The sequence below is a fragment of the Solenopsis invicta genome, chromosome 12, assembly GCF_016802725.1.
Source record: "Solenopsis invicta isolate M01_SB chromosome 12, UNIL_Sinv_3.0, whole genome shotgun sequence".
Classification (NCBI taxonomy): Eukaryota; Metazoa; Arthropoda; class Insecta; order Hymenoptera; family Formicidae; genus Solenopsis; species Solenopsis invicta.
In genome coordinates, this window is record NC_052675.1 from 1,803,106 (window position 1) to 1,823,450 (window position 20,345).

Below are 20,345 nucleotides of genomic sequence, written 5' to 3' on the forward strand. Positions count from 1 at the left end.
CTGAATTTAGTGATATGCGGATGTTAATCTCATGCAGGGTTTATTACATTTGATCAATTTTTATCGTCAAATATTATCTATATTGTATCCACACAGCAATGGAAATCTGTAGGATATACTAAAATTATCGCGGATATATGAAATATATCTCAATTTCCTGAAAATATTACCAGTATATTATAATAAATAAATTATGAAATTATTCCCATATAAGATATTCAGAACATAACTTACCTTTAAAAAATGAATATGTTCAGTACATCTTAGAGATATTATCCTAAAGATGTTCAAAACAGATAGAATATTTTTCAGACGTTTTTAAGATATTTTATTTATATAGGACTTATAAAATAATAAAAATAAATGTATGGGCATTTTACATTATAAGGAAATCAGTATCGTGCGCTGAAAGTACGTAACATCTTCTCATTTATATGTTCGACATTCGTGGACAAAATCCCTAAAGCGGGCGTATGTATGTACATACAGAGTATTGCAGATACATTTAGGACACACAACTGATTAGGCGTAATGAGATTTGTTGTGTAAAATAGTCATTAAAATTATTAACTCTCTAAAAAAATTTAATGAAGAAGGAAAAGAAAAATTAGCCACACACAATAAAAATCACCAAATTATTACAGAAGGTATTTTTCTTATTATTCCCTTATTAAAAATTAACAAAAATCTCCCCCTCCGTCTACAAAATAAATTTATTATATAAAATCATTCTGAAGACCATAATCCATGAGAAATTATCATAATATATCTACCTAAAATACTTAATTTATACATAGTTATTAAAACACATATAATATTATATTCATATGAACTACAGACGAATAAGCTACTAATCTTTTTATATCTACTTAAATTAAATATAAAATTCCTACAATTATTCCTTCAAAAATTCTCAAACTAAAAATTAAATAATTAAATTTTATTAATGACAACTGCCTCTGGCAGTCTACCGTATGCAACCAGTTGTGCGTCCTAAATGTAACACCCTGTACACGCACCGGCATAAATGGTGTCTCTTCGCACTGACGCTCGGCTGCCGCACACACGCGAGGTGCGCACGTATGTACGTGTTTCGCGGCAGCGCGTCGGAGGTCGGGGTGCCGGCAGAAAGTAGTGGGGGGCGTTTTGATACCGCATCTTCCTCGCTCGACGCTGGATCGAGAAAGAAGACACGGAATCGAGGCGCTCGAGAAACTGACAGAAATGGTATCCCTTGCGCCTATACGGCCGGTATATGGGATACCGCGGTTTGTCGCGCGGTGTTGTAATTTTTAATTGCATAAAGAAATTTACTCGGATACGAATATTCGTTTGAAAAATAATGTTAATAGAATTACAATTTTTAATAATAAATTAAAATTATGTCATCACGGCAATACAACTTCAATTCTTGCGACTGTCAAGACATAATTTTAATTAATTATTAAAAATTGTAATTCTATTTACATTATTTTTCAAACGAATTTTTGTATCCGAGTAAATTTCTTTATGCAATTAAAAATTAAAACAGTGCGCGACCAACTGTGATATCCCGTATACCGCCCGTATAGGCGCAAGGGACACCATTTCTGCCGAGTTTCTCGAGCACGTCAATTCGTGTTTTCTCTCTCGACCCAGCGTCGAGCGAGAAAGATGCGCTATCGAAACGCCCCCCCCCACTATTTTCTGCCCGCACTCTGACCTTCGCCGCGCTGCTTCGAGACACGACCGTGCGCGGCTTGCGTGTGTGCGGCAGCCGAGCGTCAGCGCGGAGGGACACCATTTCTGCCAGTACGTGTACGTGTATGTATGTACATACAGCACAGAACATTGCAGCAACATTGTAGGAATGTTGCAATGTTGCAAATTGCAATGTAATATTGCGGAAATATTGTAGAAACATTGCGATGTTGAATGTTGAAGTATGAATATTTTTTCTATATTAAATCTATATTGATTTTTCTACATTAAATGGTAATGTTGCTGTAACATTAAAGCAACATTGAACAAATTCTTATCAATATTTTTTTTATTTTGTAAAGAATGAATAAAAATAAAACGCTGTGTAAATCCAAAAACATAAATATTATCGATATACGAAATAGGTCTGTGGGCAAAAAAACCTTGATCTACATGTTAATAATCAGATAATATTTTTTAAATGCTTTTCAAATGTTTAACAAAAAATTGTTTTATATTTAATTTAATTATTGTGTCATATTGACTTTTTTCTAATTGTATTCTTATTTATACGTATGACAAAAAAATTATTTCAAATACTATTCCGCATTTGTAAAAATCAGTAAAAACACTATAATTTTATATGTGCTTATATAAATATTGTGCTTTAATTATACATGTTTTATCTTTTCGATATATAATTACCTAATCTATCAGTTCTACACACGTATTAGTGAACACTATAAAGTGTCCACAGGTCATCACGAGGAATTGAGTTCGTAGTGATCTTGGAAGTTGGTTGTTAATGATTTAAGAACTTGTGCGCCGGTTGTAACCCGACGCGTTCTCGCCCCAACGTTATATTGCTAACGGGATGCACCGAGGGACAGACACTCGACACGTGGAATCCACCAGTCGAAATAAGAAGATATTCCGTTCCTTATACCAGGATTTATTGCGACAATCCAACTTCGACCGCTCATTAAAATACAATGTCGTACAGATAGGATGTACCGGTCTCTTACAGCAACAGTGGAGTGTTTGTGTAACTTGCGCGGAGAAGAAAGCGAGAGAGAGGACGTTTCGAAAAGTTCGCTCTATTTATATCGTTGTTTTTCCCCCACGTCTTTGTCTTGACAAATCATATAGGACCTACTCTCAACAGAAAGATCATACCCCTCGATTGGCTGTGGCCAAATAGTCGTTACAAGTGCGAAACAGAAGTCAAGCAGCGTCATAGTTTGGATGGTTGACCGTTTGGGAATTTCTGAGAGAAAATTCCTGAGATTTTTTTTGCGAAAAATGTTTTTTAAAATGCTACGAAAATATTGTTTTTTATTGGAATTATGTGGTGTAACCATATTAATATTTACATTTTAAAGAAATTTTTTTATATATTAAATATCTAAAGTTAGGAACAATATCTCAGGAATATTTCGGATATCTCAGGGATCTCTCAGATATCTCAGGAATAACGTTGAGATATATTTCACTTAACCTTGTAATATCACTACGTTTTGTTAATTGCGAACATTAGTATATCCTATTAATATTTCTCGTACATACAGATCTCTTTAGAATATCTTTGAGATATTGCAATATCCCGGCTAGATATCGTAACGAGATTCTACAGATTTCATTTTGCTGTGTGGGTAAGTACTCGTAACGCACACATACATATTATTGTTCAAAAGCATGCTTGAGATTTTCTCTCATTTATTATGAAGAGTACACCCAAAGACTTTGATTTCACCCTTGGGAAAATTTTCTAAACTGAGAAGTCACCACTTTCTACATACTCGCAGTTCATGATTAATAAAACGACTAGAGCTTATTGGTCGTTACGTTAATCATGAACTGTAAGTTATATGTAGAAAGATAACGACTTCTCAGTTTGGAAAATTTCCCCATGGACAGAATCAAAGTCCTTGGGTGTACATCAAAGAAAAAAAATCAAGTTTTCAAAAATGCGTTTTAACCTTCAAACTGTAATGCCGCTCTTACGGACCATTAAAACTTTACTTGTCAATAACTTCTTTGACATCAAAAAGCCCTCTAAACTTAATGCCCCCATCAAACACTGCAGTGATCCCGTTGTCATTCGCTATTAAGAACATGTAATATGCGATGATTGAAAAATTGTAGCGGTCCCACAGATCGTGTTTTACCGTTTACATTACTTTTATCGCGGTATTGAGCATTTATTTATTTCTTTATTTACGTCTTATTTATAAATTTAAATCTTATTTACTGGTGTATAGTTACATTTTAATGCTAGTAAAATTTTTATTTAACTTTCTTAAGATTTTTCAATTTTTTAAATTGGAGTAACAATTTTTTGAAAATTGACCTTTTTGAACATTCATCCTAAATAACTCCCAAACAAATCGATATATTATAATAATCTCCACTTTATATAAAAAAAATGTTTATGCTTTTTCAAATGATATAAATGATTACAATATAAAGAAGTCTCTTTGAAATATTTGAGTTGGGGTTCACCTAAAGTAATCCTTAAGGTGTGCAATCTCTATAACTCTTATAAAAAAAAGTAGTCTCTCGAAATGACCAAACATTTCGTGATTTTTCATAAATAATTTTGAATCGTTTCTGAAATATAACGGGTAAAATTTTATAGATTTTAGGAACACCTTGTATATGAAATTTTTTGCTAATTCTCATATTAAAACAATCTTTTTCCACCTTCAGTCCTTCCCTACTTACAAGTATTTATAATAATTAAAAATATTTTTTTTTTATTATATGAAGCTTATAAAACTTAGCCAAAACATGATAGTAGTCTGTCAGACTTTTGTTTACCAATAGTGTGATTTTTTTCAAACATTACAGTTTAAAGGTCAAAGAGAATTTTGAATCTGTCTTCTACACTGAGAAACAATTTTCTAAATTTTAATAAAAATTTATTCAAATAGTACTAATGAAATATTTACTTACGGTATACAAATATTTACTCTATAAAAAAACTGATACTTAAATTAGTGGTTTTTGTACTAAATAAATATTGTATATATTTACATTAAATTACATTTCATTAGTACTATTCAAATAAATAATTATTAAAACTTAATAATTTTTCTTTAGTGTAGTTTTGTCTTTACGATGTTTTGTTTTTAAATTACATAAAATTAAAAATTAGTATCTTTTTAAGCTTTTTTACTTTAATAAATAATGTTAAACTCTCGAAATTGACAAGGATAAATAATCAAAAGATTAATGAGAGTGTTTGCGCAGTACTCAGTACGCAAGTTTTAATTCCAAAATAAACGTTTTGACACTGTTTTGGGCTATATCCAGCATACAAAAAACATGGATCTTTAAGTTTCCATAACACAAACAGTAAAAATGTTTTTTTAACATTTATCCAGTTACGTTGACACATGGTTTAACAATCAAGCAAACAAAAAAATTACAAATTTAGTTAGTATTCTATACATACGCACGCACGCACGCACGTACGCACACATATATGTATGTATGTATGTATGTATGTATGTATGTATGTATGTATGTATGTATGTATGTATGTATATATATATACATATACATATACATATACATATACATATACATATACATATACATATACATATACATATACATATACATATACATATACATATACATATACATATACATATACATATACATATATATATATATATATATATATATATATATATATACATATATATATATATATATATATATATATATATATATATATATATATATATATATATGTATATGTATATGTATATGTATATTTATGTGTATATGTATATGTATATGTAGGGGAAACCGGCGCAATTCGAAAAATGGAAATATCTTTTTATGGGTACATGTTAAAAATTTATTTTAAATACTGCAAACACATCCTAATGTAACGACGCTGCTAACAAAGTTTCGTTGGCAACGGCGTCAAATTGAATTTAAGTAGTAATAATGAAAAATGTGTTTTGCGACAGTCGAAGTTTTTAACAGTTAGTATTTCTTCGAAACTTAAGTAAGATATATATAATATATTTTTTAAAAACTTTGAATGTATCATGTTCAGTTGAATGTATTTGAAACATTTTATGTTTACTTTTTGCTGTGTGATGTTTATTTTTGTAAATTATACGCAATAATGCGCACAGTTGACGAGGTTATTTGAAACACCGAACGTCGAATCGTCGTTCGGACAATCTTTTTCTTTCATATTCGCGTTTTATGTACCAAAATACACAATTTATTACTCAACAGATGTAATTACACAAAATATGAATAGTCCCTGACTTGTTCCGAAAACGCTACAACAATAAAATTCTCTGTTTTGTATTCTTTTATTGTATGTAACATTTCTTCATACTATAACTTTTTCTAAATAAAACAAAGTCTTAACAACAGCTTTTTTACATTTTTTCATTTTAAAACATAAATATCAGAATATTCCCGAACTAGCTTCGAATTACCCCGAGCTCGGGGCTATTCGAAACACTTGGCACTGGTAGATATTTTTATATGTAGTTCAAAGCAAATACATTTCCATCTTCTATCTATAAGGCTATTATGAATGGGAAGGTTCAACCTTTCAAACCATTTTCAACTTTTTTTTTAATGAATACAGGACTTAAGAAACGCAAAAGAAAAAAGTGTTCCTAACAGCCCCGCTCTCCCCTATATTGTATTTGTATATATATGTGTATATATATATATGTGTATATATGTATATACACACACACACACACACACACACACGCACGCGCGCGCGGGCACACGACCTCCTCCCCACACGCACACACACACACAGTGTTATGGTAATTAATGAATTGCTCGAAGACATATAGAGATAACTCACTGCATTCGCCAAAAAGTATTAATTATAACAATGTGAATAAATATGTAAAAATTCTGTTGCTGTCAATTTGTATAAAAATTCAATAATATCAATTAATATAAAATATGTGTTTTTTTTACTTTAAAGCTTAACGACATATTGTGGAATACAAAAATTAGAAAAAAAGAAAAAATTTAAATACATTAATTATTAGAAAAAGATTACTAAATTTAAATAAATATTATTAATTATTATTCAAATAACTTATTTATTTCAAACAAGTAAAAATTATTTGTTTAGTGATTTTGTTAGTAAATATTAGTTATTTAGTTATTTAAAGTAAATATTACTGGTTTAATATATAATAGTTATTTGAATAGTAATAACATATTTAAATTAAGTAATTTTTTCTCTCAGTGTAAGGTTTCTAAGTTCTAAAATGTTTTTTTTCTTTTAATGATGTACAGTGGAGCCTCCCATATTCGAAATAATAAAGAGACAAAATTGTTCGGATAAGGAAAATTTTGGATAATAGAATAAACATTTTTGTATGGTGATAATGGAACATTGGGATAGTAGAATGTTCGGATATTAAAGTATTCAGATAATGGAACTTCAGATATGGGAGTCTCTATTGTTAGAATTTTTGCAATGATACGAAACTCCTTGTAAAATCTCGATTATAAAATGTTTTTTAATTTAAAAACTAAAGAATTTTATCTGAAAAAGTGCATATTAAATTGATAATCGTATCTTAAAAGTCTCGAAGTTTATTGTTGACACTTTTCCATAATGCTGATTGATTATCTCGCTGTGCTTACTTCGTGAGCTGCTGTCATTGCGGAAATCGCGTTGTAACAGTTATGTGTATCAAATGTTAATAGCGTAATATTAAATTTGTGTAATTTAAAAGAAATTATGTAATATCAAAGGCTCTGTAACGCGTGCGTAGCGCGCGCCTGTTTTGTCCAGTTTATAAAAAAAAAGAGAAATAATGTGTGCTAAAATGTGTTTATGCGTATAAATTTTTTCAAAATTTTTTAAAAACTTTTAAAAAAAATTGCAAGCTTACCAAAAAATTTTTAAAGACTTTTATAAATTTCTTAAAGAAAATCTTAAGCTTACCAAAAATTTTGAGCGGTAGTGTACATCAATCCGCTCTCCATTTCTTCTTTCCTTCTCTCTCCCTATTAATCACATTATTCAACAATTATTATAAATATGTTAGATACGAACAGCAATATTCTGTCGGTTGTTGTTAACGCACGATGCAACTTACGATAGCAGCGTTCTATCGTAAAAACGTAAACACTCTTAAAAAAGTGTAAACTAACAAGGCAAAGACTTTAATAATTGTTAATTGCTTTGTAGCACAATTTTATTTCTCTTTTCAGTTTTTTTTAAATTTATCTTCTCTTTTCTTCCAAACACGAATCTATGATCGTCAACTAAATTGATATATCTTCTTTTTTTACAGCACGCTATGTAACTTTATTGTCACTTGTAACATTTATACAATTTGTTACGAATAGTTATCGCTGAGTTGTTCACAAGTTTAAATCAAGGGTTAAAATGATATAAAAATACCGGTATGCACTAGTATTTTTTGGTTTTATATTATTATATTTCGGTTATTACCGAAATAATTGATTGCAATAAATAGTAAACAGTATAACGTAATAATAACAGTCAATTTTTCGATAATTATACCAGTATTATACCGATATTATAATTGGTATTGTTAAACACTAACTTTGTTACAAATGAATGAGATTTGTAATAAATCCTTAATGTATTAGATGACATTATTACTTGTTACATATAATATTACTACTCTCTCTCTCTCTCTCTCTCTCTCTCTCTCTCTCTCTCTCTTTCTCTGTTATATATAGAACATTATTTTATATGTCCTATGAAAGAACTTTTGCACAAACATTCTTTACGATCACCTCGGGTGATAATTTGCAAATATTTGGACTTGTGCACAATAGGGAAATATTAAGAATAGAAATTAGAATTTCAGAGACGGTTTCCATAATGACCATTAACTCTTTCGTAGAGGGATATATGTCCTTAAAATATCTTCCACAAATTAAAGAGAGCGACTTTTTTCTACGTTTATTTTGAAAATAAAGGATAGGATTTTTCATAAAAGAAAAAATTAATAACTTTGTGAGTTTTAAATAGGATAAAAGTGAAAAATACTTATATTTTACACAAAAATTAAGATAACGAGTTCTTTCTCAATTTGAAAGTTAACATAAGAGTTATATAAATGTTATATAAATATAAAGAGTTATATAAATGAAATCATTATAATTTCAAAATAGCAGATTTAATGTAGACACTAAAATATTAAATGTTGTATTTATACATATATAAATTGATATCTACAGGTTTTTTTAAGTTTTCAACAAATCTGTAATACAAATTTTAAAATTGAAAATGGCGAATCCAATATAGCGGAAAAAAATGCTATTAAATTTTAGTTCGACATATTTAATTGACCATTTTTAATTCTAAAGTTTTAATTACAGATTCATAATAAGCGACCTTAAAAATCTTTAGTAAATTATACGCTAGTTATTTTTAGAAAAAGGGAAAGAAATTAAACATAACGGACATACAGAAAAGTTTTAAAATAAATAATGTACTTCTCTGAATGTATTACTTTAGGTAAAAAAAATTTATTAAATTTAAGACAACATATTCAAAGTAATATTTTTTAAATGTGTAAAAATTGATTTTTTTAAATTTGAATTTTTTTATTTAAAAAGGCTCTCTTTAATATGAAACGTTGTAATGTAAAAAAATAAGCATGTTTAAAAAATTGATTTCTTTAAATATAAAAATTGTGATTAAATTTGTGCGACAACTTTTACGTGTATAATAATGTTCTACTATATAATACTAATACCGTAACATGTATGTATAATACATGTTACGGTATTATGATATACATTAGTACATATATAATACTAATAACATGATACCGTAATTACATATTAAGAATGTATTACAAATGTAACTGATGTGTAGCAATAATGATGTTTAATAATACTATTATAAAACCGATATTATCAAAAAATAAGTGGCGATATAAAAATTTTGATTATATATCGACATTTAATTTTATTACCGGTATTCATCAAAGATATTAAAATACTAGGGTATTAAAAAAATAAATTTATACTATACCGATATTCAGTGCTAGCGAAATTATTTCGACGTTCAGTCCCTGCTTTAAATGTAACTTCAGAAACATATAAAATGTAATATAAATTGGATAAAGCGGTACATAAATAGGAAATAATAAGAGTGCGAGGGAAAATTACGTCTCGCCTTTCGAATATACGATTCGTAAATGAAGTCGTAAATTTAATGTACATATAACGAAAACGATTCTCTACATGTTCATCGAGTACTTGTCAAGCATTCAAATCAGAAAAGTACGCCACTATTACACGTGTATATATTATTTGCTTAAATTAAATGATTACATTCAAGATGTGTATTTAAATATCCGATAAGGAAGACATTATCACGTTAGCGTGATAAAGCCGCCGCGAACGATGCTATTTAAAACCCCAGTATATGACGACTTATTTAACATTTAAAAAAGGCATCTTAACGCTGTCCGCTGTCCTTAATATCAAATGTCTAGGACTTTGTGCTGTTCGGCAAAAATACATTGAAAGAAATGTTCCTTTACATTCAGCATTCCTTACATTTATTTCACAGAACAATATAAATTTAAATAAAACATTACTTTGTTGAACACAAATTTCTTAGTTTTGTTGTATAAAGTCATATTGTTTGGTCGAAACGTTTTTCAATAAAATTTTTATAAATATTAAACTTTTTAATTATAATTAATTAATTTTTCCACTATCGACCTGTAACGTTTCTACTAAATACTCGCTAAATAGCTAAAGAGACTGTTAACTCAATTGCAAAATTCAACATACGGTAGATACAAGGCAACGTAAATTTCAATAAACAATCACAGTTTAATTACAACAGTTAATACTCTTAATATTATTTACACTTTTAATTCCTGAATTATCCTTCAGGAGTCAAAAAGAAAATTTTTAAGTTATTAAGTAAAATAAGACCAATAAGACAAGCAAAAATTTGGTTGTTTACGTAAATCGTATTTCTTTAATCATCTTGTTGGCCTTATTTTACTTAATAATTTTACGTTCACACGAACTTTAGATTATTGTGTTTAAAATTTTTAAGAATATATGACAAAATTTTGAAAATAATACAATTTCCATAATATTGTGTTAAAATGTAAATTTGAAGTCAATCGTTTATCGTACCTTTTAAGGAAAATTATTACGAAATATATTTGTTCGTAACACATACTTTTATTGCGAACAGTGCACACATTAATTGTTTTATCTATCGCAATATGTTATCTTGAAACAAACAAGAACAAAAGAAAAACGTATCGATGCAAACTAAAATTTTCAATGAAGACATAAACCATAATTAGTTCACCGTGTAATTTAAGAAAAAATTAATTTCCAATACATAAATTTTGACAAAATGATATTCCTGTTGATTTATACCTTTTGAAATTTGGCAGCAACATACAACTACGAAAACGCGCATAATATGCATGTGTATCATCACCAACGAATGTGTAAAACCTCTAAACATACATCGTTCTATTAGTAGTGATCAGCAAGAATGACTTATTCTTTAATGCAATGTTACCGAATTTTATTCATAATATAATTGAGTTTTTATAACAATGTAACTTTTCTTTCAAAAAAGAAATAATGATTTATTGATATTATATATAGTTCAGAACAATCTTGTAAAGACATATTACTCACTTAATTCTAAGACAATTTTTTTTACGAAAATTTAATCCAAGCTTACTTTTTGAAGATTGACTTTATAAAGATAAATAGTTCGCGAATCACGGACCGAGTACGCGAGGTAAACAGGAGCGACGTAACTCCCTTTCCGAAACGAGCGATTACGGCGCTTGCAATGATCAGCTGCGTGCTACACGCAAATACATGTATCCTTTTCTATACACATGTACTGTCCTTCTCCTTCTCTTTTTCATCACTTCGCTATATCTTCGCTATACTTTGTAAAAATTTGTCTTCATAATACAAAGGTAGCATGAACAGACAGGACAAACACGTGGGTAAGATTGAAATTGCACGTTTCTACATGATAGGATTGAGATCACACGATGATTCCTCATTAAGATAGCCAAATAAATCAGTTTTTATTTCACCAATTGCATCATATATTAACACTTTTACGCACTTGATTGACTTACGGACGAACGATTTAATATTATTAATCACTGCCGGCTAATTATTCGGAGCGTTATATGTGCACGGTAATAGTATTTTACTACAAAAACATAAATCTGCCTGATTATTGTTATCGAACACTGCAGTCTTCACGTCGATAACTTGTATGTAATGCTTGTTTTCAATTCTTAACTGATTGATTTTCTTTATGTCGCCAAATAATTAACCGGCAGTGATTAATAGTAATAAACCGTTCATGACACAATTGGTGAAATGAAAACTGACTTACTTGCTATCTTAATGCAAAGTGATCGTATAATTGCAATCCTATCATGGGGGAACGTGTGATTTCAATCCTATCATGAAGTTCATTCTGTTTCAAGCTACATTTGTTCATAAAGGTATAAAATCTTTACAAGATAAGACATAAGTGAGTGAGTAACTGAGACAGAAAGAAAGAAAGTACATGTGTACAAAAAAGTATTTGCATATAATATAGGGTAAGGTTGCCGATATCGCACCAGCTCCTAATCGCATCGCATCGCGTATAAATCTAACCACAGAATTTATGCACTCTTTGTAGGATTATTTAGGAACTACGTAACATTATCATCATCCTTCATTGGTCTCAACATGTTAAGAATAATAGAAATTTTGTTATTAATATTTGTAAAAAAATCATAACTTTACTACTATTTTTCAACACATTTTACAACTTGATTACAAGAAAAGTAAAATAAATAATCTAAATTTTAATAATTTATAATGATCACAATATCATTAAAATTAGATTAATAAAATTCTAATAACTTTGTGTTTTTATTTATAATTTAAATAAATAAAATTTTACAAAATACTAACCTTCTAAATTGCATCATATCTTAGTTTCTCATAGTTTTCTAAATCGCGCTATTGCTTTGATCGTATATAGTTATATGTGTATATAAAGTTAAATATATCAATTATACATTGAAACAATATTGGCGTAATGTAGCAATGTGTTTGCAATATTATTGAAAGATTATTGAAATGATGACAATGATAGAAATTATATTTAGTTTACGGTATTTATCTCCAAAATTAATAAAATTATGCTTATCCAACATGTATTGCATTTTTGCTCGAGAAGAAAGAATCCAGCTGAAAAAGTGTCGTTTTACCCCAGGAAAAGTAAAATTAAATTGTGATATAATTTATGAGACCGGTTGCCTAAATCGCACTATTTAAAAGTTTATTAAAAACCATTTAAAAATTTATGACAATATATAAAATTCTGAAAAAAATTACAGAAAGGAGAAATGTACTTTATTATGACGTGAAAAAATTAAAAATATTCCTCATAATTTCTTAAGTTATAAGCCTTTATGTTAAAAATGGTGCGATTTTGGTAACCTTACTCTGTAGTTCATCGCAGTGAGCGTCGTACGTAATCGCCCGGTTCGGATGGTGAGTTGTACCGCTCCTCTATAATATTAAATAATATTCTTGAAATATTAATAAAAATGATTAGGGGATAGCAGCGTAAATCGGACTTATTGCTCACTATAAGGCATAACCGAAGGTGCCGTTGGAAAGATAATTTAATTTCTTTTATTTTTGCTTCAGACCATTTTGACGTCTCACTTGTGTGGAACTATAATGAAAAATGTAAAAACATTTTTTTCAGTCCGATTTGGAACACGAGTGGTTCCAAATCGGACAACTTCTTGGTCCAAATCGGAGATTTGTATTTGTACCGACTTTTAAATAGAATTTTAAAAGATTTTAATGTATTTTTTTACTATTGAGTAAAAACGAGCAATTTGACAATCAAAAATAAAAATTTATTAGAAAAAAAAAAATTAATGACATTGTATATTATTAGACATTTTCCAGTTATGTTATGATATGTTATGTTATTAGAATAGTGGTACATAGAATTAGAGTTGTAATAACTAAAATTTAATTATTCCGAGTTTGATTACTAATAATATTTTATTAATTTAACATTTCTAGAATCAGATTTGATCAGTCACCTACGACCAGGTTGCAATTCCGATCTAAAAGTCCGATTTGAACATGGGTCTTTTGAAACTTTGGAACAAGTTTTACAATAAACCGCAAAAGTAACCACAAAACACTTAATATTTTTAAATTTTACACTCTTTAATTATTTTGAATCAATTACCTTTTCAAATTTCATCACCTTTTAAATAATAATTTACAAGCATTTTCTTTTTTTGTCTTTTTTTTCAAATTTCTGCACGCTGGCTGAAAATACATATTCACGTCTATTCTATTCTATGAATGTTATAACACAGAACTGTCAAACTGCTACATATTGTAGCAAGCCTCAAACCTAACATATTGATGTTTTATAAGAACTTTACATTATAAATGACACGAAAATCTGCTTAATTGTATTCATTTAAATTAAAAAGGTCCTGTGAAACATGGTCCGATTTAGCCTCTTCCCTATATATTCACTCTTAATGATATTATGTATGTATATTATATGAAGAAGTAAATAATATTATTAATTTCATTATTTCACATATTTTAAATTATGTGAAATATTATAACATTTAAATTTAATAGTTTTTATGAATATTTTATACATAATAATTCACATTAATTTTTGATTACAATATTCGTAGAACATTTTTATAATATTTCACGGACATTGAAGTTATATGTTACAAATATTATGTGAAAAACGGACATGTAATATTAACATAATGTTTACATAATATTTAAAACATATTGAAGAATTTATGGTATTTAGTAATATTATTTTAAATTTTAATAGTATTCGTATAATATTCTGGAAATATTGTGTGCTTAAAGGGTTTTATCTATCTTACGTACTCGATTCATGATTCGCAAATTATTTCTATTTATAATTCAAAGGCCGTATAAACTTTTCATAAAGGCAAAATAGTTTCAGAATGTAGAAAATGTCTTTAAAAAGATGCAAAGTTATTCCGATCACTCTATATACAAAATAATGTATTAAAGTATGCTTCTAATTTTATTGATGAAGGAATGATTCAAAGTATGAATAATATAAATTTTGCATTTCATAAATTAATATTGTAATCATGAGAGCTTCTATACTTTATTTTATAAATTAATTCTTTCAAAATTAATTAGTTATTTACTTAAAAATGAATAAACTAAATGAGTAAACTCCAAAAATTAAATATATAATAGTTACATTAAGAATCATCATGTCAATTTAATAACAATTATTTTATTATGTAACAATTATTTTATTTTTTCTATTTCTTATCGAATGTAAATAGCCATTTGACTAGAAAAGTGCTGTCAATCTTAAATAACAAAATATATTTAACCTCCACGGTTGAACTAAGATTTGAAAACACAGGCTTATTTTTAATTTTGAATTATTCATGAGATGGTAAATGAGAAGGATCGGCACCACTTCTAAAGAAAGTTATTGATAGTGAGACCTAATCAGATTAGTGACGTTGTATTTCGCCAGTGTTTTTTTTTTTTTACAGCGACAAGTTAAAAGCGTGCTACCAAAGACTTGGTTGAGCCGGCGAATTTGCATTTCTTGCTAGTAAATAAATTAGATTTATTTTTATTTTAATCTTAGTTTCGATATGTAAGTAAAAAGTTATTTGCGTTGTAATAAATATAGGGATTCAGAATAAATTTATATTGAAATAACAGAATGCTCTACAGAAAAAATTCCATCTTTGAAATGTTATAAAATATAATAAAACCTTTTAAGTGAGCCATTTTATAATAAAATATTGATTTTCTTTGCAAAAAGTAACTATATTATAATTATATCTTTTTTTTATTTTATATAAACCAAAATTACTGATTTTTATGTTGTGAATTAAATAAGATTTCCAAATGGATTTTTACAAATGCTCCCTTCGTCTCTTTCACCCCTAAAAAAAACAGTTCTTAATTTCAAAAAATATTTATTTTATGAAAAAAGTTGTCCAACAAAAAGTGAAGCTCATTGAAAAACTATACAAATAAGGTTCTATACATTATACAAATAAGGTCCTATACATTAATTGTATTTTAGTCATTATAATCAAAAATTTAAAATCAATTTTTTAAATGTTTACCACTGTTTTCACAAAATATTTCGGGAAGCATTGATACAAAATAACTACAATATTAATACAATATAATTCCAGGACCTCCAGATTCGATGAGTGCAGTTCCAAAAAATCGTTACCTCCAATTTTTTAAAATACTACTTTTATTGCGTTTCTGTGCGCTATTTACGAATACGACTATGCTGATTGATGAGAAAGTCATTAATTGTTCTGTTTCACATGGGTTTGCGATTTTTTACACTAAGTGAAGTTTACTTTCCCCTGTTCACGGAACGAAATGAGATCTATGAATGTACTGTTCCACATTGATTTGTGTCTTTTCTCAATAATTTAAGTAAAATATTAGGTTTACAGAAATAATAAAATTGTTTAAAGTAACAAAATTATAATTTGAGTATTAATACAATATTTTTTTCACTGAAATAATAAATCTATTTAAACAAAATTTTATATATTATACAATTATTTAAAAAAAAAAATTTTTTTTTAATTAAACATGTATTAGAAGATAAATTAAAATTGAGAAAATGGAATGTTTCAAATAATATACATTTTTCAAACAATAATTGGAATAAGATTGTGATGCATGAAACATAATTAAAATCGAGAAACGGAGTTACTTCTCAACCTTTTCTTAATTTTAATAATGTACGCAACACGCGGTTTTATCCTAATAATTATTCTATTTTTAAACAATTGGATTTTTTAGCTTTTAAACATCGGTTTTGTTGGATTATTTCAAGGCATAAATTTCTTAGAAGGAAATTTACTAAATTTAAAGAAACATTTCTCTCTGAGTATACGCTATCGCGGGCAAACGATTTTGACGAAGGGGATAATTCAGAATCACGCGTTTCTTACGGTTTTATCGAATGTTCTCGCAACGAAGTGGCGCGGCACTTGCGAAAAGCGAAATGTATACCGTTGAAGACGACGACAACTTACGAATTCGTCCGCGCATCCTTTGTGCATATGTGACAGCTGATATCGCGATTTTATCTCAATCATTCCGTCTGATCTGCCAAAGAGAAGCATTCTTAATCTTTAAATATGTTTATTTCCTGTGCGTCGTGCCAACAATGTGTCATTCAAAAGTTGTTTAGTTGTAGAAGAAACAAGATATTGATTTATCTATAATACAGAATTATGCTCTCTTGATAGCCGTTTATAAAAATAAATGAAGACACGTAATACTCGTCATTGCCGTCGTCTTTCGCCTTTCGCACGTCTCATTGAAGATTTTTGATTTTCAGAAAGATATCGTACACCTAGTAATTACGAATATATCGCTATCACAATGGCGCGAAGACAGTGAACGCGAGTTTTGATTATACAGCGTTTTATACAAACACGGGCAATCTCCTGTCCTTTAAAGGATACCATTTAAATACTTCCAATTTCTTCTTCCTCTTTTTTCTCCGGTTTCCTCGCGTCTTCTTATTTCTGTCGAGACACTGTCTTCGTCACAACCATACCTGCCGATAAGAAAAGATGACAAGAGTAAAACAGAGAAAAAGATTTAAATTGATCCCCGGTACGTGATACGCGTAAGATCAAACAAAATTCTTTACCTCCTCACTATTGACTACTAGTCAAACTTTCTCGCCGCTTGTTCGCGACTTCTCCTTCTGTTCTTTATCCTTATTCCGCTCTTTTTCGCGTTCCCTTTCCCTCTCTGCCTTCCTCTCCCTCAGCATTTCCGATCTTCGCGCTCTGTGCAGACTTCCGGACGGAAAGGTCGAGTCCTCGACGGCCGCAGCTGCGGCTGCTGTCGCACCTCGCTCCACGGCCGTCTGCTCAATAAATTATTCCAATTTATTTTCCAACACTCTTTCTCAGTGCATTCGTACATTTCTACATTACAACCTTACAGCTTTATGTTTACGGCTATTGTATGGGCTGTATTTAATAATCGTAACAACGACCCAATGAGCAGACAATATTTTGTAATGATTTTTTAATGTTTTTCTAATAAAATTTTATTTAAAAAATATTTAAAAAACATTTTAAAAATATTGTCTGCTCATTGGGAACTTACAACTGCAATCATTTTACAACCACGTTTATGCAATTGTACAATGGGCTATATTGTAACGTTGTAACGTAAAAAATAAAAGTTATTCATTCGCTTATGAGCTCTTACGACCACGCCTTTACAGCCTTATGTTACGGCTATTATAGAATGGGCTTTAGAATTATAGAAAACTTTGTAATTTTTTCTTACAACCGTACTACAACTAGATAGTAACGTCGTAGTTTACATCAACTAAGTGAGGAATATATACGACTAATTTCTAACGTTGCATTAACAACATTAAAACTTATAATACAATTGTTTTATAACCAACCTATTATTAAGACATACTATGACTTAATAGTCATAGAATAACTTAATGACCGTCTCAAAGATCGCGTATAGATATTGTTAAAACAACTTTCGTATTATATATAATAAAAGACACAAAATAAAGTATAAATAAATATAAGGTACTTGAGCCGAATAAGGCCCAGTACTAAATAAAGCTCACTTTTAAATTTACCATTTAAAAACCCACTTTATGTTTGAAATATATGCTTAAAAGATATGTCACAGGAAGTAAATAAAGATTGAATAGGAAATTAATACCGCTGGCAACACGTTTATTCAGTGCAACAAAAGCTTGTAACAAAGTGGATAAATCAGTTGTTTTTATAAAAATGTGTTGTAAATTTAATAAGTATACATTATTTTATGGTTTATTACAACATATTATAATATTATATAACTTTCTAACTATAGGAAAAAACAAATATGTATATCAATTTTTTGGAATAAATATACTTTTTTATAAATAATGTATTAATAAATAAGGCCCACTTGTACATTAATTGTTATAGCCATTGTCATTTGTTTATTATGTATGTGGCTTGCAACAGAGAATAACGATTTTCAATGATACTAACTTTCCATAAGCTAAAATTGCACTAAAATAGCCAAAATTTCTTATAGTTAAAATATTAATTATAGACAAAATTAAAAATAATTGTGATGTTTTACTAGTATAATAGATCTTAAAGGATTTCATATTTGTGATTATTAATCATTTTAACAGTGAGTTGAAAAATAATAATTAATTTCTTTGTTATTTTTAATTTATTTTTAATTCGGACCTTATTAAAAGCACAAGAATTTAATAAGATCCAATGTCAGAGTTTAAAAACATTTCTTTTTTGTTTACTTAAAACTATTTTATATAGAAGATAATTTTATTTTGGCGAGTGGTTGAAATAAACATTTTATTCTCATTTAATTTATTTCAATTTCATTGTAAATAGAATTTATAAAAAATAAAATATGTTAGGTGGGCCTTTTTCGGCTTGGGTACCTTATACGAAAATTAACCATACTTTTATATAACTCTATTGGAAGGAAATGGAAATTAGAACTATGGAATATTATTATATTATTAATTGTTAATTCCTTCTATTAGATAATTTAATTAATTTTACTTAAAAACTAATATTTTACATATATTTTGCTTTTCACGTACGCTCTGTATATTGGTTATTGCGAGAAAATATCATCACATGTCGTGGTGATCGAAATGATAGGACGCTGCATGGAATTCGGGAAATCCAGATTCGAACCCTGGCTGAGGTGTTATTTTTTCGTAACAAAATAATTTACAGTTTTATTGGGGAGGGGAAATATTACACACGTTTCTTATAGCATTAATATTATTGGGAGTATAAATTAGTTTGATCCGTTTTCAAAAGACGGCTCTGGCTGTTATGAATGTGTCATAGTGACAGTTGATTCCGGTGGTTTCAGAGAGGTTAGACATCTGTCAATAATATTCAGTACATATCGCTTTGAGTTTTATACAAAAACCCTGTTTTTTACTGTGTTGAATATGTCAACTTTTGTAGTAACTAAGCAGTATTTGCGGGAGGTTTTATTTTTTTGTTTTAATTGGAAGAAAAGCGCAGCTGAAGCGCATCGAATGCTGGTAGAAATTATGGTGACAATGCTCCAACTGATAAATCATGTAGGGAATGGTTTCGACGTTTCAAGAATGGTGATTTCAGCGTTGAAGACAAGCCTCGCTCTGGACAGCCAAAAACAATTCGAAGACAAGGGGTGTTGTATACTATGAGTTGCTACAACCTGGCGAATTCATTACGGGCGATCGGTATAGGCTACAATTGATTCGTTTGAGCCGTGCATTACGAGAAAAACGGCCGGAATACGAGGAACGACATGACAAAGTTATTCTGCTACACGATAACGCTCGGCCTCATGTCGCAAAAGTCGTCAAAACTTATTTGGAAACGCTCAAGTGGGATATTTTGCCGCACCCGCCGTATTCGCCGGACATCGCTCCATCTGATTGCTGGTTATTTCGACGGATGCAGCACGATTTGGCAGGACACCGGTTCACTTCTTTTGCAGAAATCGAAAATTGGCTCCTAACTTGG

At 29.1% G+C, this 20,345-nt stretch overlaps 1 protein-coding gene across 7 annotated transcripts in view; it reads right to left on the minus strand.

The window, feature by feature from the left end:
- Window positions 1–17,297: 17,297 nt before the first annotated feature.
- LOC105195815 (probable G-protein coupled receptor CG31760) overlaps window positions 17,298–20,345 on the minus strand; it is a 53,542-nt gene continuing 50,494 nt past the window's right edge. For 6 of the 7 annotated variants that reach the window (XM_039455997.1, XM_039455996.1, XM_039455998.1 and 3 more), the window contains 2 exons: window positions 17,459–17,683; window positions 17,298–17,362 (listed from right to left, as the gene is read on the minus strand). In XM_039455997.1, coding sequence (XP_039311931.1) covers window positions 17,480–17,683 — 204 coding nt within the window. In that variant the 3' untranslated portion in view covers window positions 17,298–17,362; window positions 17,459–17,479. The remainder of the gene's footprint in view (window positions 17,363–17,458; window positions 17,684–20,345) is intronic. The other variant, XM_039455994.1, reaches the window with a different exon arrangement.